Genomic DNA, 19,344 nt, shown 5'->3' with positions numbered 1-19,344 from the left:
CAGGGTGGAACATATAATAAATGCTTAATAAATTACTCTTGACTTCTACCCTCAGCAGAGATGAACTTTAGGTTGCTTCTGGTTCCCGAGATAATTTCCCCTCCAAGTTCTGAAGTTGCCTCTAACCTCTCGGCTGTTGCTTCAGCCTTACCCCTGGTATTTATGGGACAAGTTCTAACATCTCCTACCTAACCAGGCAAACCTCCTTGTGATGATGACCTCCAGAAATCATTTTCCTACTCACTGGGGTAGTTAATCCACTCAGCTTTGGAGCTCCTGCCCTAAAGGGGAGCTGGCTTGATTAATGAGTGTGAACTCACCTAGGCCATTATACCTACGTTGCCCACACCAGACCGTGCTTCACAGCTCCCTGGGCCATCCATCCACCCAGGCTATCTTGACCATCTGCCAGTCACCACCTATGTAATCCTCCTCCTCCACCCTCTCACCACTCTCTAATCAAATCAACACTACCATTGTTTCTCAAAAGGGCATGAAGATTGGTTGTCTCAGGGCTCCACTCACTGATTTGGTGATGCCTCAGATGAAAATTCCCTTCCTTGCTCACCACTTCCCTATATATGTTATCCCCCTCCTAGTGGAACATAAGCTCTTTGAGGGCAGGGATTGCCAAACTTTTATATCTGCATTCCCAGAATGTCGAGCAGTCTCTAGTACATAGTAAGTGCTTAATAAATGGTTTTTTCATCCACGGTTATCATTATTATTACTAATAACTACCATGTTGTCATGTTTTAAGGTTTACAAAATGTTTTCCTCCCAACAAGTACATGTATTAACTCCATTTTACATGTGAGGAAACCGAGACTCAGTGAGTTAGCCATGGCTAACTAGACTAGAACCCAGCTCCAGCCCTCTTTACCACATTCTGACTCACTTTTAAGGAGAAACTTTTTACAAAATTTTAAGTTCACAGGATTGAGAAATCAAGGCACAGACTGAAGACAGAACCATAACAGTAATCCACATTTCTTTAATGCTTTCAAGGCTTGCAAAGAACTTTCCTCACAACCCTGGGAGCAAGATATCCATATCATTGTTAATCCCCTCATTTTATAGATAAAGAAATGGAGCTTTTGAGAGGTTGCACTCTTGGCTAGTAAGTTTTTACAGTGGAATTCTAACCCAGATACTCTAGGGCTAAGCCCAGCTTTCTACATAGACTCTACCATCTTGTCTCTGAGTCAGAGGACTCAGCCTTTAAAGAATATTCCTGTCAAGAGAACAGTTGTGTGTGGCTATGTTGAAGCACACATGGTGACTGCAATGAGAGACGCTTTTTAATAATATTTTGTGTACTTGCATATGTTTTAAATGCCAGAAATCTCATTCTTCATAGCCCAAAGGGATAGATTTTGTGATGTCAAGCCATATGGGTTACAGAAAAGGCTCCAAGCCTCCAGTGGACAATAAGTCACAGGCAGTATAATTTGTATTGCATAGGACAAATAAATGCCATGGCCCAGCTCTCTTTAAATGCCAGCACCTACTGGTGACCAATGGGAAGGACAAGGAAGGGAATAAATATTTTTATAAGGCCTTACTAGGCGCCAAGCACTGCACTAAATATTTTACAAATATTATCTCATTTTCTCCTGACAATTATCCTGCAATGTAGGTACTATTATTATCCCCACTTTACAGTACAGAAAACTGAGGCAAACTGAGGTCACACAGTTAGTGGCTGAGGTTGAAATTAGACTCAGGGCTTCCTGACTCCTGGCCCAGAGCTCTATTCATTATGCCCCCCAGATGCCTGTGATATGACAGCCCAGTTCTGTCAGGTATGTAACTCCACAGATTTAAGGAAGTACTAGAGAGTTAACTTCCAAAAACTGGGATTATGAAGTCAGGGGATTTGTCCCAGGGATGAAAGAAATTTCTATGGGGGAAGAGATAAGCAGAAATGAGAGTAAGCTGAAAAGTCATCTTGTAGTCTCTGAACCATCCCATCATGTGGGCCCCCTGAAGCCTGACTTCACCAAAAGTTCTCATTTCAGTCTATTAAGGGGTCTTAATCTACGAGAAGACATTTCCATCATTACAATGGACATCGGATACTGAAATACTGTGTCATCAAGTTACCCAAAGTCATCAGTTACCCAAGTCAGAACCCCTGAATCACCTCTGACTTCTTAGATCATAGAACCTCAGAGCTAGAAAAGACTCAAGCATACAGGACATCAGGAACCTTAGAATCACAGAACTGAATACTGGAAGGGATCTTAACCATCTAGACAAACCCAAACGCAGAAGGAATCTCCATGATAGTATTTGGGGCAAGTGGTTGTCTTCTGCCTTCCATCGAAGGGGAACCTATCACCTCTCCATTCTGCCTTTGGACAGCTCTTTGTTAGGAAGCTTACCCTCACCCCAAGCCTAAATTTGACTATTTGTATCTTTAACCCACGGCTCCTGATTCTGCTGTCTAGGGCCAAACAGAACAAATCCAATCCCTCTTTCACATGACAGCCTTATGTATACCTGAAGAGAGCTAGCCCCCTCCTACCCCACTAGTTCCTTCAAATCATACATAGGACATAGAATGTCAGAGCTAGAAGGGATCCTTTTACTTCTAATAATCCATGCTTTCTAAGTACAAAGGGAAATCAGAAGAATGACCTTGAACACTTAACCTCCATCAGCCTCAGTTTCTTCAGTTGTAAAATGATAGGGTTAGGACTTATGAGGTCCCTTCTCCCTCTAGATCTGATACAATGAAATGCTATGAGCTCTCTTGCATGAAAGGCTAGGGAAATTTCCAAAAGCCAGACTTTAGGCCATGCCCCTCCCCTGCTTAAGAATCTGCAGTGGCTCTTCATGGTTCCTGGCAGAAAGTCTAGATGCCTCAACCTGGCACTTGAGACTCCCCTTACCCAACTCCTGAACCTGACCTTTTAGGATCGTTTTACCTCCATCAGGATGTCCATGATCCTGCCTCCCCTTCCCAGTTCTGTTCCCTCCCTCTGAACACCCACAGCCCTGTGAGTCTGTAACATTTAGGATATAGCCATACTTCCTTGTTGTCATCCCTGTGTGACGGACTCATCTTACTGGCCAGAAGGAGAATCCCTGACAGCAGTGCATGGGTCTTCTGCTCTGGTCTGCTCTCCCTCTATCTCCCTCAGACCATGAGATCCCTGAGGACTGGGTCCAGGTCTCCTCCTCTTCTTGTCTCCCCGACATTTAGCCTAGCAGAACAGAAAGCCAACTCCATATGGAAGATTGGGACAAATTATACGACTTGATTTACATAAATTTGCTCTGTACAAAACTATTCGGGAACTCAGTTATTCTATGGAATCGGGGCACTGATATTGGTCCCCGGAAGCAGTCTAGGGAAGGGCCCGGAAAATTCATCTTGTCCATCCTCTGTCTCTACTCCTGACCCTAATTATGACAGACATCTATAGAGTGCCTTAAATTCTTCCAAGAGTTATACATTTCATCTGAGCCTCAGAAAAGCTCTGTGAAGTCAGAACTACTAGAACTATTGTGTGTTTGTCCTTTGTTTTTGAAGAGGACCATGACATCAGGAAAATGATGACATAACTTACAGTTGACTGTGATTTGAGTGAGGGAGAACTGTGCAAGGTCACCAGCCTCACTTTCCCCTCCAGAGCTATCTGGGTCCAGGGTGATATTCATCAGGATGACTGGAGATGGCCCAGGATGCATTGGGAGACCCTGGCCCTTTCAGGCTAAGGCCTTTTCAGGTTCTCACTTTAATCGAGGTAATGCCCATTCAGTGAATAGGCCTCTTTAAGAAGTGAGTCAAGGGATGGTCCCTTTAATTAAAAAAAATCAAACTGGGAGAAGACCCTCAGGGTTGCTGTTCAAAAAGGAAACAGTTACCATTGACATTCACTCTGAGCCAGGAGGGCCAAAATGATAGCCATTAAGTGGAGCTTGGGCAGGGACCTACTGTGGTCCAGTCTATGAGCTTCAGAGTGAACCGGGTTCACAGATGAGGAACTAGGGTTTATAGGAGTTAAATGACTCAGTCAGTCACATGACTGTTCCATGTCAGAGGCAGGACTCAAATCCAGCTCTTCCTGACCCCAAGTCTGGTTCTTTATCCACTATGATACACCACCTCTGTTACTTCCCCACTACATGGGTGTCTTCAGAGAGGTTATCTCCATCTACTCTCACCAGTCTGGTCCCCATGTCTCATCACTTGGAAAATTCTCCCAGGAGTCTAATGTGGTAGAAAGAGCCCTAAACTGGGTAAGAGTCAAGAGCCTAGGTCTTCCAGCCACACCTTGTGTGACCTTGGCTAAGTCCTTTCCCATTCCTGTTCCTAGGCTTCTGTAAGGTAATAGGGTTGGGCTAGATCACTTGTGCTAAGGGCACAAGGGCTAATGTCCCTTGTGCCCTTAATACAAGGGGTTAATGAGTCTAGGTCTGACTTCAGTCCCTCTTATTGTAGCCTGAACTTTTTCCTGTATGTATCAAAGGGCAGAGGGGTGGGAGGAGTCAAGGAGAGACTGGGGTGAGGCAGGGTGACCGCAGGGACCTCAGGAAGTTGGTCACATCACCAGGGACATAGCCTCTCCCCGTGCCAGCCAGAGCCCTGGGCTTTGTAACAATGGAGGATGATGAATGTGTGAAAACATCCCTGTTGCTAAATATACTGCTGTCCCTGAGGAGGATGGGGCGGGGGGGACGCCACAGCTGACTTGGGAGCAAGACTCTCCACACCCCCACACCCCAGAGGCTGTCTTTCATGATGGGCAAAGCTCTCAGGAGAACTCAGCTGCCACAGCTGCCCCTATGGGGAGGGGGGGCACAAAGGGAGCTTCAGAGTCCACATTCCAGACCCAAAGGCCAGAGCTCAAGGCAGAGCTGATTTGCATCTGTTTTCCATACATTTGCATGTGTTTTCTTGAAACAGGCATGGGAGTCTGCATCCGCTTCCTCTCCACATCTCCTCCACACGTGCAATCTGCAGATACTACCACATTCCCTCTCTCTCCTGACCCTGCCACCATGTTCTCCACCAGGCTCCATTTCCTGAGCCCCACCCTTCCCTCTACCTCAATCATACACCCTGATAGGACTGGAGTAAAAGAAGAAAGAGACAAGCTTGTCACAGGGAACTCCTCATCTAATGGAGGAGAGCTGAGACAGGAAGACAGAAAAATGTCTGAAAGACAGTATGGTGGAGTGGGCAGAGCACGGGAGTACAAAACAAAAGATGAGGTCCTTAGAAACCATTAAGTCTGACACCAAAGGGGAAGAAAAAGAACATCTCAAGGTCACTCAGAAAGTGAGTAAGGGCCAGATTCATAGACTTATAAAAGAGTCCTTAAAGACCATCTTCTCTAGCCGTATTCAGTTTATAGGGAAAGAAACCGTGTTCAAAAAGTCTGAAGAGGAGGAAGGATTTGCCCAAAGCCAAACAGGCAGAACTGAGACTTTAACTTGGGTATCTGGTCTCCCAGATTACGGTTCTTTCCCACTTACCACAAATTGAGGAGACATTGGAGGCAGGCCTTGAAAAAGAAGATATCCATCCCTCGAGGGCTGCAACCCCAGGAATAGCTGAGAGACAACAACAAAGAGCAGCTCTCTTGGTCTAGGACCCGATGGCCAAGCAGCCAGGACGGTTACTGCGCATTCTGGGCACTATTGTGGGCATGGGGAGAAGCCACAGCTTCCTCCTGCCCTTACAGCAGGCCAGAACTAGAGGGAAGTCCCCTGCTCCCCCATTCCCTGGTCCTTCCTCCCCTCCTTGCATAGCCTAATGGGATAAGACTCTTTCCACCACAGGAGAAAAGACATAGAAACAGGACAGGAGGCAGGCAGAAGGTGAAGAAAGAGGCAGAAGAAGAGAGACCCAGATGGCATAGGACCATCCATTCCATGGGGATCTGGACTCAGAAGGGTGGGATTTGGATCCCAGCTCAGAAACCTGCTACCTAGGTGGCTTTGGACAAATCATTTAACTCCTCTGGCCTTCACTTTCTTCCCCTAGAAAATGAGGGTGCTGGAGTAGGCCCCTCCTCTTTCTAAATCCTATTATCCTAGGAAGACAGAGAGAAAGAAAAAATGATTGAGACAGAAGACATCAGACTGGGAGACATGGAGAAGGACAAACACATTAAAAAATAAAATAAACAGAAGAACACAGAGCTGGCCGTCTAGGGAGATTCTCCAAGACAGGGAAAGAAAAAGATGGAAAAAGAGGAAGACAGACTGAAGCCTACACAAGAGGAGAGGTTGTAAAGAAATTCCATCTCTCACATTGTGTATTTTCTCCTTCCTCCATGGAGTCCTCCTAAGGCATTTTACTCCTTCTATGTGGGGTCCCTGGGAGGTAAGGACCACCTAGAGAAGAAGAAAGGACTAAGGACTCCTGATATCTGTCCTCATGCCCTCTCTGCTCTTCCTATGGGAGGACTAGTGAAAAGTTTGGCTAGTGAAGAGAAGCTGACCTCAGCTGAAAGTGATGCCCCTTGCCCACCTGGGACCTTTTCCAGACTAAATGAGGCCGCCAGTGTTTACCAAATAGAATCGGAAAGAAGAGAAACAGAGAGACAGGAAAAGACTGAAAGATACAGAGAAACAAAGAAAGATAGAAAGCCAGAGACATAGATGGAAAGAAAGATAGAAACAGAGACAGCAACAGATGGAGAGTCAGAGGAAGACAGAGAAATAGAGAGAAAGGCACACAGACACATATATAGCTTGACTTTCTAGCTCCCTCTCCTCTCTCGCTCTGGAATCCCAATCTCCCCCCTCTCCCCACCAAATCTTGTCTTCAACCCCTTCTTCACCCTCTGATTCCCTGGTTGGGGACAGGAACCATGCCCCTCTTCCTTTGGACCTTGGCTCTGCTTCTCCTTTCTCCCTCTTTTCCATTGGGGGCAATGCTTAGCACAGTGCCTGGCATGTAGCAAGCACTTAGTAAGTGGCTATACTTTTCCCCCTTTCTCTCCATCCTAAACCCTGTAATGACATTTAAACTGCTCAATGCCTGAGGTACCAGCACTGACCAGCTCAGGCCTGGCCCTGGGCAAGAGAGGACTCAAAGTGACCTGGCTTCAGCGGGCAGTCATTCTTAGGCTCCTCAGCTCCAGGGGGCAAACTCAGCATGCCCCAATCTGAATTCGTCAGCTCTTCCATCCTCCCATCACTGTTCAGTTGTGTCCTACTCTTCATGACCCCACTGGGGGTTTTCTTGACAGAGATATTAGAGTGCTGTTTCCTTCTCCAGATTATTTTACAGATGAGGAAACTGAGGCAAACAGGGTTAAGTGACTTGCCCTGGTAAGTCTGAGGCCAGATTTGAACTCAAGAAGATGGGTCTTCTTGACCCCAGGCTCTTATCTATGGAAGCACCAACAGCCTCCACAGACCTGGATGGGGGATGGGAGAAATATCTTTATTTCAATATAATTGGTTTCCTTTGTATTCTTGTGTATTTTATTTTATTCATTTGATAACATGATTCTGCAAAGGGTCCATAGGATTTTCCAGCCTGCCAAAGGAGCACCCAAAAAAAGTTAAGAACCCCTGATTTATGATTTAAAAAATACAAATTCTTCCACCTGGAAATCTATGCCCTCCTCAATATAACTCCAATCTACCTTTCCCGCTATATTTCACTATACTCATTTCTACGCCTGTTATGTTACAGCCAAGCTATATTACCTGCCTATTCAACTCAGGCTGCCCCTCACCAGGGACTCATTATGGGTGAGGACCTGTCCAGGTCTAAACCTATGCTAGACATACACACATCTATGACATGATAAATCAGATCACAGATTCAGAACTGGAATGGACCTCAGAAGCCATCCAGCCCAATGCCCTCATTTTACAAATGAGAAAACTGAGGTTCAGAAATATTAAGTGACTTGGCCAAAGTCATACAAATTGTTAAGGAGATGAGCCAGGATTTGAACCCTCCAAATCCAATGCCTTTTTCACCAGCGATTATGTCCATGTTAAATTCTCCTAGTGGACTATAAATTCCAGGAGGGCCGGGACCCTTCCCCCTAGGCTCTTACTTCGAACGAGGAGGGGAAGAGAACATATACAAGCTTGTGTACATCAGACATAGTTGCCTGAGAGCAAATGGGAGATCCAGACGAAGAGCTATAGGAAATAGTCTGAATTAAAACATCTCCTCTGATGCTGACGTCCAAGACAAACTTGAGGAGATTCCGCCCCACCTTGGGCCCATTGTGACAGGCAGGAAGGGCTTCCTGGTGCACAGCTACAAAAAGAATGGGGAGAGCTCCCTGGGATCACCAGGTTCCAAATTCTAGTTCTGCTGTTTACTGGCCACGTGATCTTAAGCAAGTAATTTCATTTCCCCAAAACCTCAGTTTTCTGTGATTCATGTAACACTGTGTAAAACTTTGAAAGATTTAATAGCTCGGCTCAGAACAAAGACCAGCCGTGATGATTCCAGTGGACCCACAACGAAGCATACAACTTCCTGACAGAGAGGTGATAGGCTAAATCTGCAGAAGGAAACACACAGTTTTGGACAAGGCCAATGTGGGAATTTGATTTAGTCAACTATGCATATTTGTTGCAAGGGTTTTTTTTCCCCTTTTTTGATGGGGGGGCGGGGTGGAGAAAAAGTAAATGGGGGGAGGGAGAAAAATGCTTATTACTTGAAAAAAATAAAATTTAACTTTAAAAAGTTATATCTGTGTAGATCATCCCCATGTTAAACTGTAAGCTTCATGAGGGCAGGGATCATGTCTTATGAGGGAGGATGCTTTACTAAGGTCAAGGGTTACTTGAGGTCAAGATAACTTGAATGTGAATCCTGCCTTAGATACTCATGGTCTGGCCCTGGGAAGGCTTAGCCTTTCTCAGGAGGTAACAAAAACATCTACCTTGATTAATGACCATTCCCTAATCCCCATGTATTTTCTTTTTTTAATATATTTTTCTTTATTTTGTTAAATATTTCCCAATTACATGTAAAAACATTTAACATTCATTGTTTTAAAATTTGAGTTCCAAATTGGCTGCCTCCTCCTGCCCCTTCCCCACTCCCTGAGAAGGCAAGCAATGTATCAATTATACATGTGAAGACATGCAAAACATATTTCCATATTAGCCATGTTGCAAAAGAAAACACCAAAAAGGCAGGAAAAACAAAGAGAGTGTAAAAAGTAGGCTTCAGTCTGCATTCAGAGTTCATCAGTTCTCCCTCTGGAGGTAGATAGCATTTTTCATCATGAGTCCTCTGGAACTGCCTTGGTTCCATGTAGTTTCAAAAGCAATCCTTCATGCCAAGAACATGGAGCGTAGCGAGAGGGCTGAAAGGGATGTCCAAGGCCATCTAGCACAACCGTCTACTTTACAGATGTGCAAACTGAGGTCCAGGGAGGTCACATGACTTTCGACAAGTCCCACAGGTGGGCGACATCAGAGGTGGAATCGGTGCTCAGACTCAAGTCAGTGCTGCCCATGGCACGCACGGGGCTGCCTCCCCTCCCAGGGTCATAACAGGGATCGAAGGAGATCATACCCGTTGCTTTGCAAACATTCAGGAGAGAGAGCATGGCACGGTGAAAACTGTTAGATTTGGAATCAGACCACACAGGTTCAAGCCCTGGCATTGCCAGCACTACCTATAGGGCCTTAAGCATGTCAGTTCAACTCCCTGAGCCTGTTTCCTCATCTGCAAAATGTGGCTTTGGACTAGGTGACCTCTGGGGTCCCTTCCAGCTCTGAATCTGTCGTCCAAAAGTAGGAGTTGTTTCATTCCTTGTATCTGTATGTACGGTGCCTGGCACAAAGCAGACACAGGAAATTCTTGCTGATTGATTTGCCATTTAAAAGTCAATTGTATTTAATTTTTCAAACTTTACTCTTCCCCCCAACACCAAGCACAGGATTATGTACCCAGTAGGTGCCTAATGTTTGTTGAATGAATGTGATTAATTAATAATCCCTCCCAAAGCTCCTTTCTTTTTTGGGAGGGGAGGGAAGGAAAGCAAGCAAATGAAACATCAGTCTCCCCAGGTGCGGCCAGAAGGTGTGGCCATTAACTACCCTTGCCACATTAGGCTACATTCCCAACCTCTTTTGTTGCTGTTTAGTCGTGTCTGACTCTTCATGACCCTATTTGGGGTTTTCTTGGCAAAGATACTGGAGTGGTTTGCCGTTTCCTTCTCCAGTTCATTGCACAGATGAGGAAACTGAGGCAAATAGGGCTAAGTGACCTGCTCAGAGTCACAGAGCTAATAAGGGTCTGAGACTGGATTTGAACACAGGGCCTCCCGACTCCAGGCCTGGTGCTCTATCCACCGCACCACCTAGCTACCCACCTGTCCTGAGCCTTGGCTTCCTACCTCCTCTTTCTATTTTCTTTTTTTTCCTTCAGCTTAAGATCATAGAATCTAGAGCTGGAAGGAATCTCAGAGATTGTCTAGTTCAACCTCCTTTCACAGCTGAGGAAACTGAGGCTCTGTGCAGATAAGTAGCACCTGGGGGCACAGACACGGTAAGGGGCAGAGCTGGGGGCTGATCCTACTTCCCCTGATTCCAGCCCACCCCTCACTGCACCTCGATGCCTGCTTTAGAAATCCCCTTCTCCAGCAAGACTTCTCCTGGCAGCTGCCCTTCACTCTGGTCACAATCTGCAACAAACATTTTTTAAGCCAATACTGTTTACAGGGTATTGTGCTCTGCTGCTCTGGAAGGGAATGGACAAGACCTGCTCCCTCCCCTGGGGAGTCCACTCTTTTACTCCCCATTAGCTCAGCACATATTTAACCTTTTAAAAATACTGTAAAAAAGTATTTAGGGGAAAAAAAAGTATGACTTCCCTTCCTGTCCTGGAGCCTGCCACCCCCACCCCACCCCCACCATAGTCTACAAAAGAAAAGCAAAATGCCTTAGACTGCCACTGGAGACCCTGAGACTCCTCTTTCCAGCACTGAGAGATAGCAAGGACTGCTGGATAAAGCAATGGAGTTGGACTCAGGGAGGTCTGATTTCGAATCCCAGTAACCATAAGCAAATCACATAATCTCTGGGTCTCGGTTTCCCTCTCTATAAAATGAGGGGTTTGGACTCAATGACTTCTAAGTTCCCTTCCAACTCTCCAATCCAATGATCTCTCCCAGAAGCATGGGATGCAGGAAAGAGGGCTGAGTTGGGAGTCAAAGGATCTGAGTTCAAATCCTGACTCCCCTTCTTACTACCTATGTGACCCTAGACAAGTCACTTCAACACTTTTTGGCCTCAGTTTCTTTCTCTGCAAATCTATAAGCTTTGCCCAGATGGTCTCATGCTTGGTTCTTGCCGGTCCTGTTCTTTGATAGCTTCCAGTGTGTTGATCTCACCTCCCCAGTCAGGCAAGGCATACATAGAAGGCAAAGCCTGGGTCTTCTCCTCTTGACTGCCCCCAGTTGCCTATATTGATATTGGGCTTACAATGGCTGTACATTGTAGTAGGAAAACAGCCAAGGGATGGGAATTAGGCAATTATGTGCTTAGAAATCCCCAAAAAGAGCCCTACCTAACTCCTCTGCCTGGCGGAGGTCTAGGTGGAGGGTCCTTGGGTAAGGGGACATGATCCTGGGGACAATGTTTCTCTGAAAACCGAGGCTTTAAGACCTACTTGTGGACCAAGCCCTCCAGACATCAAGAAAGATGAAAAAGTATACACAGCCCTGGGAGGGTTGTGAGGGGGAGGGGAGCCAGCAGGAGGAAGAGGAGGCCTGGCCCTTAGGGAGTTCCCAGGCTAAGAAACCAAGGGCTGACTAGAGAATCCAGACATGTGAAGGACTCACACTGACCGATGAGTGGGTCCCAAGAAAAGAGGAATCTGTAGGATCATAGGATTTAGGGTTGAAAAGACCTTTAGAAATCATCTAATCTGAATCCTTTATTTTTTTTTCTATTTCTTTTCCAATTTTTTCTTAAATTTTCTTTTTTATTATAAACTTAATCATCAACAAACACAAACATTTCAAAAAACAGAAAAAGACCAAGAGGCTCGTAAAAGAAACTATGAATTCTTTATGTACAGTTTGCTTTTAAGAAGTATATGTATATATTGTGTTGTATTATGCATGTATATATAAGATATTAACAGGGTAATAATATATTTAAGTCCCCTACTCTTATGTTTCCTTCTGTGTACTTTGTAAATGTTTTATTGATGTTTCATAAATAGGAAACTGAGTCTTGAAGGGACATACCTGGGATCACACAGCAAGTCAGAGACAGAGCCTGAAGTGGAAACCAGGTCTCCGGGCTGTCTCCTCTAAAGGAACTGAGGATCTGACCTTGGGCTGGGAGGTCAGGGCAGGCTTCCTGGAGGAAGTAGGGCTTAAGGCAGGGCCTGAAAATACATGAGCCGGAGAGGCAAAAAGCAAAGGAGGGAGGGAAGAGCCAAGGCAAGGGCCTGGAGTCACCTCTAGGTAGTGGGGATACCCAGTTGAAGCCCAGTGACTGACTGAAGTAAGGAGGAGGGGGGGATTTTTGAGGGGGAAAGTCCCCAGGCCATTATGAGGGGAGGGGCTTCGCTGAGAGTCCCTCCTCCCTTCTTTCCTATCCCTGCCCCCCCACCCAGGCCTGGCCACAGCCCAGCCAAGCCATCAGCAGGCCCACGGGGACTCAGACGTGGAGTGGGAAGGAAGGAAGAGGGGCAGAAAGGGGCTAGCAGAGGGGTGGGGAAGGGAAGGATGTAGGAGGAGGGGGTGTGTAACCTCTGTGGTGCCGGTACAGGAGAGGGAAGCCGATATGACTGCGCCACACCCTGCCAAACCTCCCCCCACCACCCCATCCCACCCCCAACCTGGGGAGAAGCCTCAATGCCTGTCAGCAAGGGATCCAGCCCTGGACTGGGGTAGGGGGTGGGGGGAGGGAAGATCGCGAATGAGGGGAGACATTACCCTTATACCAAAGGAGCCAAGCGTTCCAAGGAGGGGAGCTCACTACCTACTCTCAGGAAGCTTTTGCTCTGAATGAGGAGACAGGACTTTTGTCTATAGGAAGCACCCCAGCCTGAGCGGGGAAGTAGGTCAGCCCTTTGCTGGATGCCTTATCCCAAACATCCCTCTGGCTCTGAACACCAACCATGTACCCCACTCCGGACACCTCCAAAGTCAGCTGCTTCAACTGACTCCCCTGTCAGTGGGAAACCTGCCTGCCCTCCCCGTCCCTTTGGCATATGGACCTGGCTTCTTCTCTGACTCCTCTCTCCTGGCCCACATCTAATTAATCCCAATTCTGTTCCTTCTCCTTACCCAATGTCTCTATGTTCACCTTCTCCCTCTCTCCATTTCCAAGGTCTAGGATAAAAACCCTTATTCTCCTCCCCAGATCAACTCCCCCAACAACCTTCCCCACCAGCCTCTCTGCCTTCCGTCTCTCTCCTCCCACCCCTCCCACACAAAGGAACACAGTCACTTTGCTTCAGTCCAGATTTGAACATGTCGCCTAAGGAACTTCCCATGGCTCCCCATGTCGTGTCCCCCCCGCCCCCCAGGATTCCAGACTTTTCATTCAAGGCTCTCCATGGCCTGCTCCTAGCTTACCTCTCAAGTCAAATCTCACTGCTCCAGCACCCAGCCCCCTTCCCTTCCAACCCCTATTGTACAGTCACTTCATTCCTACTCTGCTCACGCTGCTCCCCCCACTTCTTGGAATGCTCTTCCCGATCCACCCTGCTACTTCCAATCCTACCCATCCTCTCTTCCCAAAGTTTTCTTGCCCAAAAGGGGCCACTAATTCCTTGCCCCCTCCACCAATGGGGAGAGTCCTTTCCCTTGAAGATATTTTTATTTTACTCTATAGCTGGTCTTAAGTAATTTTATGCATATACATGTATCCTCTTTCAATATGCCTTTAGGGATGGTCCAGAAAATGGGTAACATAACATAATTAGGTGGGGGGAGGTGGAGAACACATGTATTAAAAACCCATAGACCTAGAAAGGACCTTAGAACACAGAATGCCACATCGGGGAAGGACTCATAGGTAGAAAGTGATACATTAGATAAAGCACTGAACCTAGAGACAGGAAGACCTGAGTCCAAATCCAACCTCACACACTAACAGTATGACGCTGGGTAAGTCATTTACTCTGCCTCGGTTTCCTCATCTGTAAAATGGGGATTATAATAGCACCTACCTACCAGGTTGGTTGTGAGGACAAAGTGTGGTAATTGTAAACCTTAAAGCCCTATATAAGTGCCAGCTATTATAATCATCAGTCAAATAATGGAATATCAAGTTGAGAGAACCATGGAGACCACGGAGTCCAACTCCCTCATCAGAACGTAAGCCAAGAGAGGAAAAATGGTTTGGCTAAAGTCATTTGGCGAGTGAAAGGCAGAACCAAGCCTAAAAACCAGGCTTCCTAAGTCTAAGTCCAGAGATTCTTCCTCTTCACCATGATCCAGGCGAACTTCTCAGAGGATGTGGCATTGCCCTGGGAGGTGCTAAGGGAGAGGATAAGCAGACCTTGAGGACAGACTATCCCTTATATCTCCCTCTGGAGGCCCTCCCAAGTCTCCATTAGAGTCCAAGGTCAAGCACTTCCCTCTGCCCGCCACATTCTGAAAGGTCCATAGCATTTAGAGTTGGAATAGACTTTACAAGTCATCTAATCCACTCACCTCATTTTGTAGATAAGGAAACTGAGGCCCAGAGAATCAAAGTAGCTCAAGACGGTGAAAAATGCAAGACTAGAATTTAAAACCCATGAGCCTCGACTCCTTTTCCAGTACACTTCCCAGTATGCCCACTCTGAGGGTGTCTATCATGGCGAGAGGAGCACGTGGCTACCAAAGAATGGAAGGCATCCAGAAAGGCAAGATACCAGGGGTGGGGAACCTGCAGCCTGGAGGCCACATGTGACCCTCTAGGTCCTCAAGTGTGGCCCATTGACTGAATCCAAACTTTACAGAACAAATCCCCTTCATAAAAGGATTTGGTCTGTAAAACTTGGACTCAGTCAAAAGGCCACACCCAAGGACCTAGAAGGCCACATGTGGTCTGGAGGCCTCAGGTTTTCCCCCACCCCACCCCATATAGACAGAGAAAGAATCAGGGAGCTCCAAGGGACTTCAAAATTTTGCCCCAAATCAGCTAAAGGCCCATCACACCTCTGATAAACAAAACACTTCAGATATAAAGATATGCATTCATATACACAGACATATACAGCCCCAGAGACACTCACACATGCACACATACACATTTATTCATATAAATTCACTTGTCTGCGATCAAATGAGTTAATGTGAAGTGCTTTGCAAACCCTAAAACATTATAGAAATGCTAGCAATAGAAATGCTAGCTATATCTGCATAAAAACCTCTAATTCACACACAGATACAGGCATAGTCATACAAAGAAGTTATCTAATCTGTTAAGACCCAGAAAGGGCACTGCTGCAGAACTCCTAATTTATGGAGAGACATCTCTTCTACCCACATACACTCCCCTCCCCCCTTCCATTATCTTGGTTGAGTTGGGAATATGTGTTTGTGTATATATAAAATATGCACACATTCATATGTGTTTTCTGTCCCATTAAGTAGGTATAAGGATATCTGGTCTATCTCTGGCTTGCTATATGATCTTGGACAAATGCCTTTCTCTCTCTTGTCCTCGGTTTTCCCATCGGCAAAACTGAGAAGACTGAATTAGATGATCTCTAAGGTATGTCTCGGTTCTAACAGTATACATTCTAGGATGTGTCTCTCATATAATGGGTGTGGGGAGTGAGAGTTGGGGATATGCTTGTAGAAGGGAAGGTTCTCCATCAGTTAGGAGCTCTCCAGCAAACTAACAAAGTGAAGGAAGAATCGTTCTCTCTGTGTGCAGGACTGTTTCTGTCTATGAATTACGGGTGTGCACAGACATACGAATTTCTTGTACGTATCTATTATGTATACACATCTCTGTGGTTTATATCTGTGTCTACACAGATATACATTCATACATACAAAGAGACATAGACAAAGTCCTCTGGAAATACCTTCCCCTCCCAAATACATACACAGACCCAAACCACATAGATATACAGGTCCACACACACAATAATGCACATGTACATTCTTTTCACAGAGGGGTCAGTGCACACATACAGACACTCACAATCTACAAACACACAGTCACATGCAGACAAACTGTCACACTTCCAGACATCCAAAATCACAGTCACGCATACACAGGCTTGCACACACACACACACACACACACACACACACACACACACACACACACAAAGAAGCTCTGGGCACACACACCTACACACAGGAACAGTCTCCTAGCTCACACGTGGCCGCCCCCACCACCACAAGCTTCAATCTCAGCCACCCACTAACCCCCTCGCAGGCACAGGCAGACTCTGCTGCGATCCCACCTGCGGGGCGCCGCCTTCCTCCTTCTCTTTCCTTGCCTTCCCTCCCTGGCTCCTAGCCCCTCGCACGTGCCCGGCCCCCTCACACACGTGCGTGAGCACACACGTGCACACACCGGGCTCTTCTCGCTCCGCACCCCACCCCCAGCCCCAGCCCCCTACTTTCCTCGATCAAAAATCCACGAGGAAAGGCCAGGATACCCAGAGCTCCTGAAGGGACAGCCCTGACCCCCTATAGGGTTCCTCCCGCTCCCACCCCTTCCCTTCCTACCCAGCCGCTAACCCAGGCCCCACCTAGCCTGGTTACTGCTAATCACCCTGTTTCGAAAACCCTACGAGTCCCCCCGGATTGTCCACACGAAGAAAGATTCACAATTATCCGTGGTTTGGGATTATCCGGCGCCAGAAGGAGGGGACAGAATCTTCGCACTGCCCTCCTCCCTCCCGTTTTCCTGGACTACCCAGTAAAGTTGGCCAAAGTGGCTGCGGGCGCCCACATCCCTTCCCTGCACATGTCCCTCCTGAACTCCCGCCCCGGGCCACGCCGTCTTCCAGCCCTAGCCCGCTAGGCTGCCTGCCTCCGCATCCTTCCTCGGCTTCTCTTCCGACCCTTTCTCCTTCCCGCTCAACTCGCATCCTATCCCCATGCCCAGGGCTGACAGTCCCACTCCCGACCCCCGCTGACACTCCTGGATCAGAACCGCCCCCCCCGCCCCGGTCTCTCTGGGCTCGGCCCTGGGCCCCTCCAATACTCCTGGTTCAGCCCCTCGCCCCCCTCGGCGGGCCCCCCTACACCCACTCTAGACTCAGCCCGGACCCTGGACTCAGGTCTGATATCCCCACACACACATGCCAGCTCCCACACCCCAGATCCTTGGACCCTCCCCTCCCCCCCCGCCCGGCCCGACACTCATGGCTCCCCCAGCCGCTGCCCGCCCTGGCTACCCCTGTGCAGCCCCGGGCCGCGGACACTCACGGCTCGGGCTCCCCGGGCCGCGCCGGGCACTGCTGGCTCCGGCACAGGATGGAGTGGCCGCACGCCTGCCCCATCGCTCCTCATCCTCCGGCGCCCGGCCCGGCCCGGGCGGGGCCACTCAGCCCCAGGGGGGGAGGGGCGGGGCCCGGAGGGGAAGGCAGGGGCGGGGCTGAAGAGGAGAGGGGAGGGGAGAAGAGAGGAGTGGAAGGCTTCGGGAGAGAAGAGAGGCAGGGAAGGGAGAGGAGGGGGCTCCCTTCCTCTCCCTGAGCCCGGCCCGGCCCGGCCCGGGTCGGCTCTGGCCCTCTTCTCCCGGCCTCTCCCGGACAGCGCTCGCTCGCTGCCTGCTCTCTGTTCCCTCTGCTCCCTCGGCCTCCTTCCTCTGCTGCTTGCTCCGCTCAGCTCCCTGAGGGGACTCGGCTTAGCGAGGAGACGGATGCCCGAGCAGGTCTGATAATGCAGAGGGAGGGAAGAAGGGAGGGAGGAAAGGCAGGGAGAGAGGGAGGACAGAGCGAGAGGGGGGGAGAGAGAGAGAGAGAGAGAGAGAGCGAGCTGATACAGACACTTAGAAAACTCCCCCATGGTAGGGTCCTAGAGCTGCTGGTTGAAAGGGGAAGATTGGGAAGTGGGGGAGGGATGATGATAGGAAACAAGGAGTCAGGTACTTTTCCTGAATCCCAAGGGAGGGCCAGCCTAAGAGGACAATCCCCCCCCCCCCAAACACACACAAACACACACAAACACACACACACACACACACACACACCTCCCCATGTGGAGTCTACAGCATCCCAGGCCTAGGAGGGGGGCTGGGCTCCTCTCAGGGAGCCTCACGAGGCACAGGCATACAGAACAATAAATGTGGCACAAAAACACAGGCAGGGTAAGTCAGAGGTTGGCAGCCTTTCAGAAGTGGCCAAGCAAATTGGCTGACCTATGTTCTTCTGGTGTGGGGGGGAAGGCGGGGAATGACGCCAAGAGTAGAGAAGGATGCTGGGGAAGTGGTACATACAGGAAGGCTTCTCTCAGCTCCAAATGTGCTCCAAAGATCTTCACTTTCCTATTCCAGCAAACAGACTTTCATTTGGGTTCAGAGGCTCCTCTTTTAAAATGCAGATAGTCTAAAGGCAGAAACCACTTAAATTGGACAAGTCAGCTGAGGGCAAGTAAGGGATAGGAGTTTGGGAGCCTTGGGAGGTAGAGAAAGTGCAAAGACTGGTGACTTGGATCAACGCCACTGAAGTGGCAGGGAGACAAACTTAGGTTCAATATAAGGGAAAACTTCCTAATAATCAAAGTTGTCCAAATGCAGAAGGGGCTAAGTCAAGAGTTGGGTGAGTTTTCTGGCACTGGAAATCTTTAAGTGAAAGCTGGATAACCACTTGTTGGGCATTGTGTTTAATAGAGACTTCTGCTCAGGAGCAGGATAAATGGGGGCAGCTAAATGGCTCAAAGGATAGAGCACTGGGCTTGGAATCAGGACAGACCTGAGTTCAAAATAGGCTTCAGACAAAACAAGTCACTTGACCTCTGTTTGCCTTGATCCACTGGAGAAGGAAATGGCAAACTACTCTAGTATTTTTGCCAAGAAAACCCCATGGACAGTATTGTTGTGCTATGATCCACGGGGTCACAAAGAGTCAGACAGGACAGAACAACAACAGGATGGAGTAACTGCTCTCTGGGGTCCTATCCAGCTCTAAGATTCTATGATTCTAATATTTTCTACCTTGCATCTACTTGATCCCAAATCTCCCCTCTCCACTCCTATCTCATCAGTCTTCTTGTTCCGAAACCACAATTTCAAAGCCAGAGGGGACCTTGGAAATTACCCAGTCCAGCCCTCTCATCTCCACGTGCATCTCTTTTCTCAGTCCTAATGTCAGTCTTGCTCTGCCTCTGTCCGTCTTATAGAATTGAACCATCCTGATCCCAGCCTGAGCCCCAGACCTAGCCTCAGAGATATTCCAGGTCCACAGTGAGCTCTGCC

The 19,344-nt window shown here is 48.0% G+C and overlaps 1 protein-coding gene across 1 annotated transcript in view; it reads right to left on the bottom strand.

Moving 5' to 3' along the window:
* The window catches only part of PDE2A (phosphodiesterase 2A), a 166,946-nt gene extending 149,463 nt beyond the window's left edge, over positions 1-17,483 (bottom strand). The window contains exon 1 of the mRNA XM_036744791.1: positions 17,358-17,483. Within this exon, the coding sequence (XP_036600686.1) occupies positions 17,358-17,431 (74 nt within the window). The 5' untranslated portion in view covers positions 17,432-17,483. The remainder of the gene's footprint in view (positions 1-17,357) is intronic.
* Positions 17,484-19,344: the final 1,861 nt, after the last annotated feature.

This window comes from Trichosurus vulpecula, chromosome 2 (genome assembly GCF_011100635.1).
Source record: "Trichosurus vulpecula isolate mTriVul1 chromosome 2, mTriVul1.pri, whole genome shotgun sequence".
Classification (NCBI taxonomy): Eukaryota; Metazoa; Chordata; class Mammalia; order Diprotodontia; family Phalangeridae; genus Trichosurus; species Trichosurus vulpecula.
The sequence above is the reverse complement of the archived record's forward strand: the minus strand, read 5'-3'. Positions and strand labels throughout refer to the sequence as shown.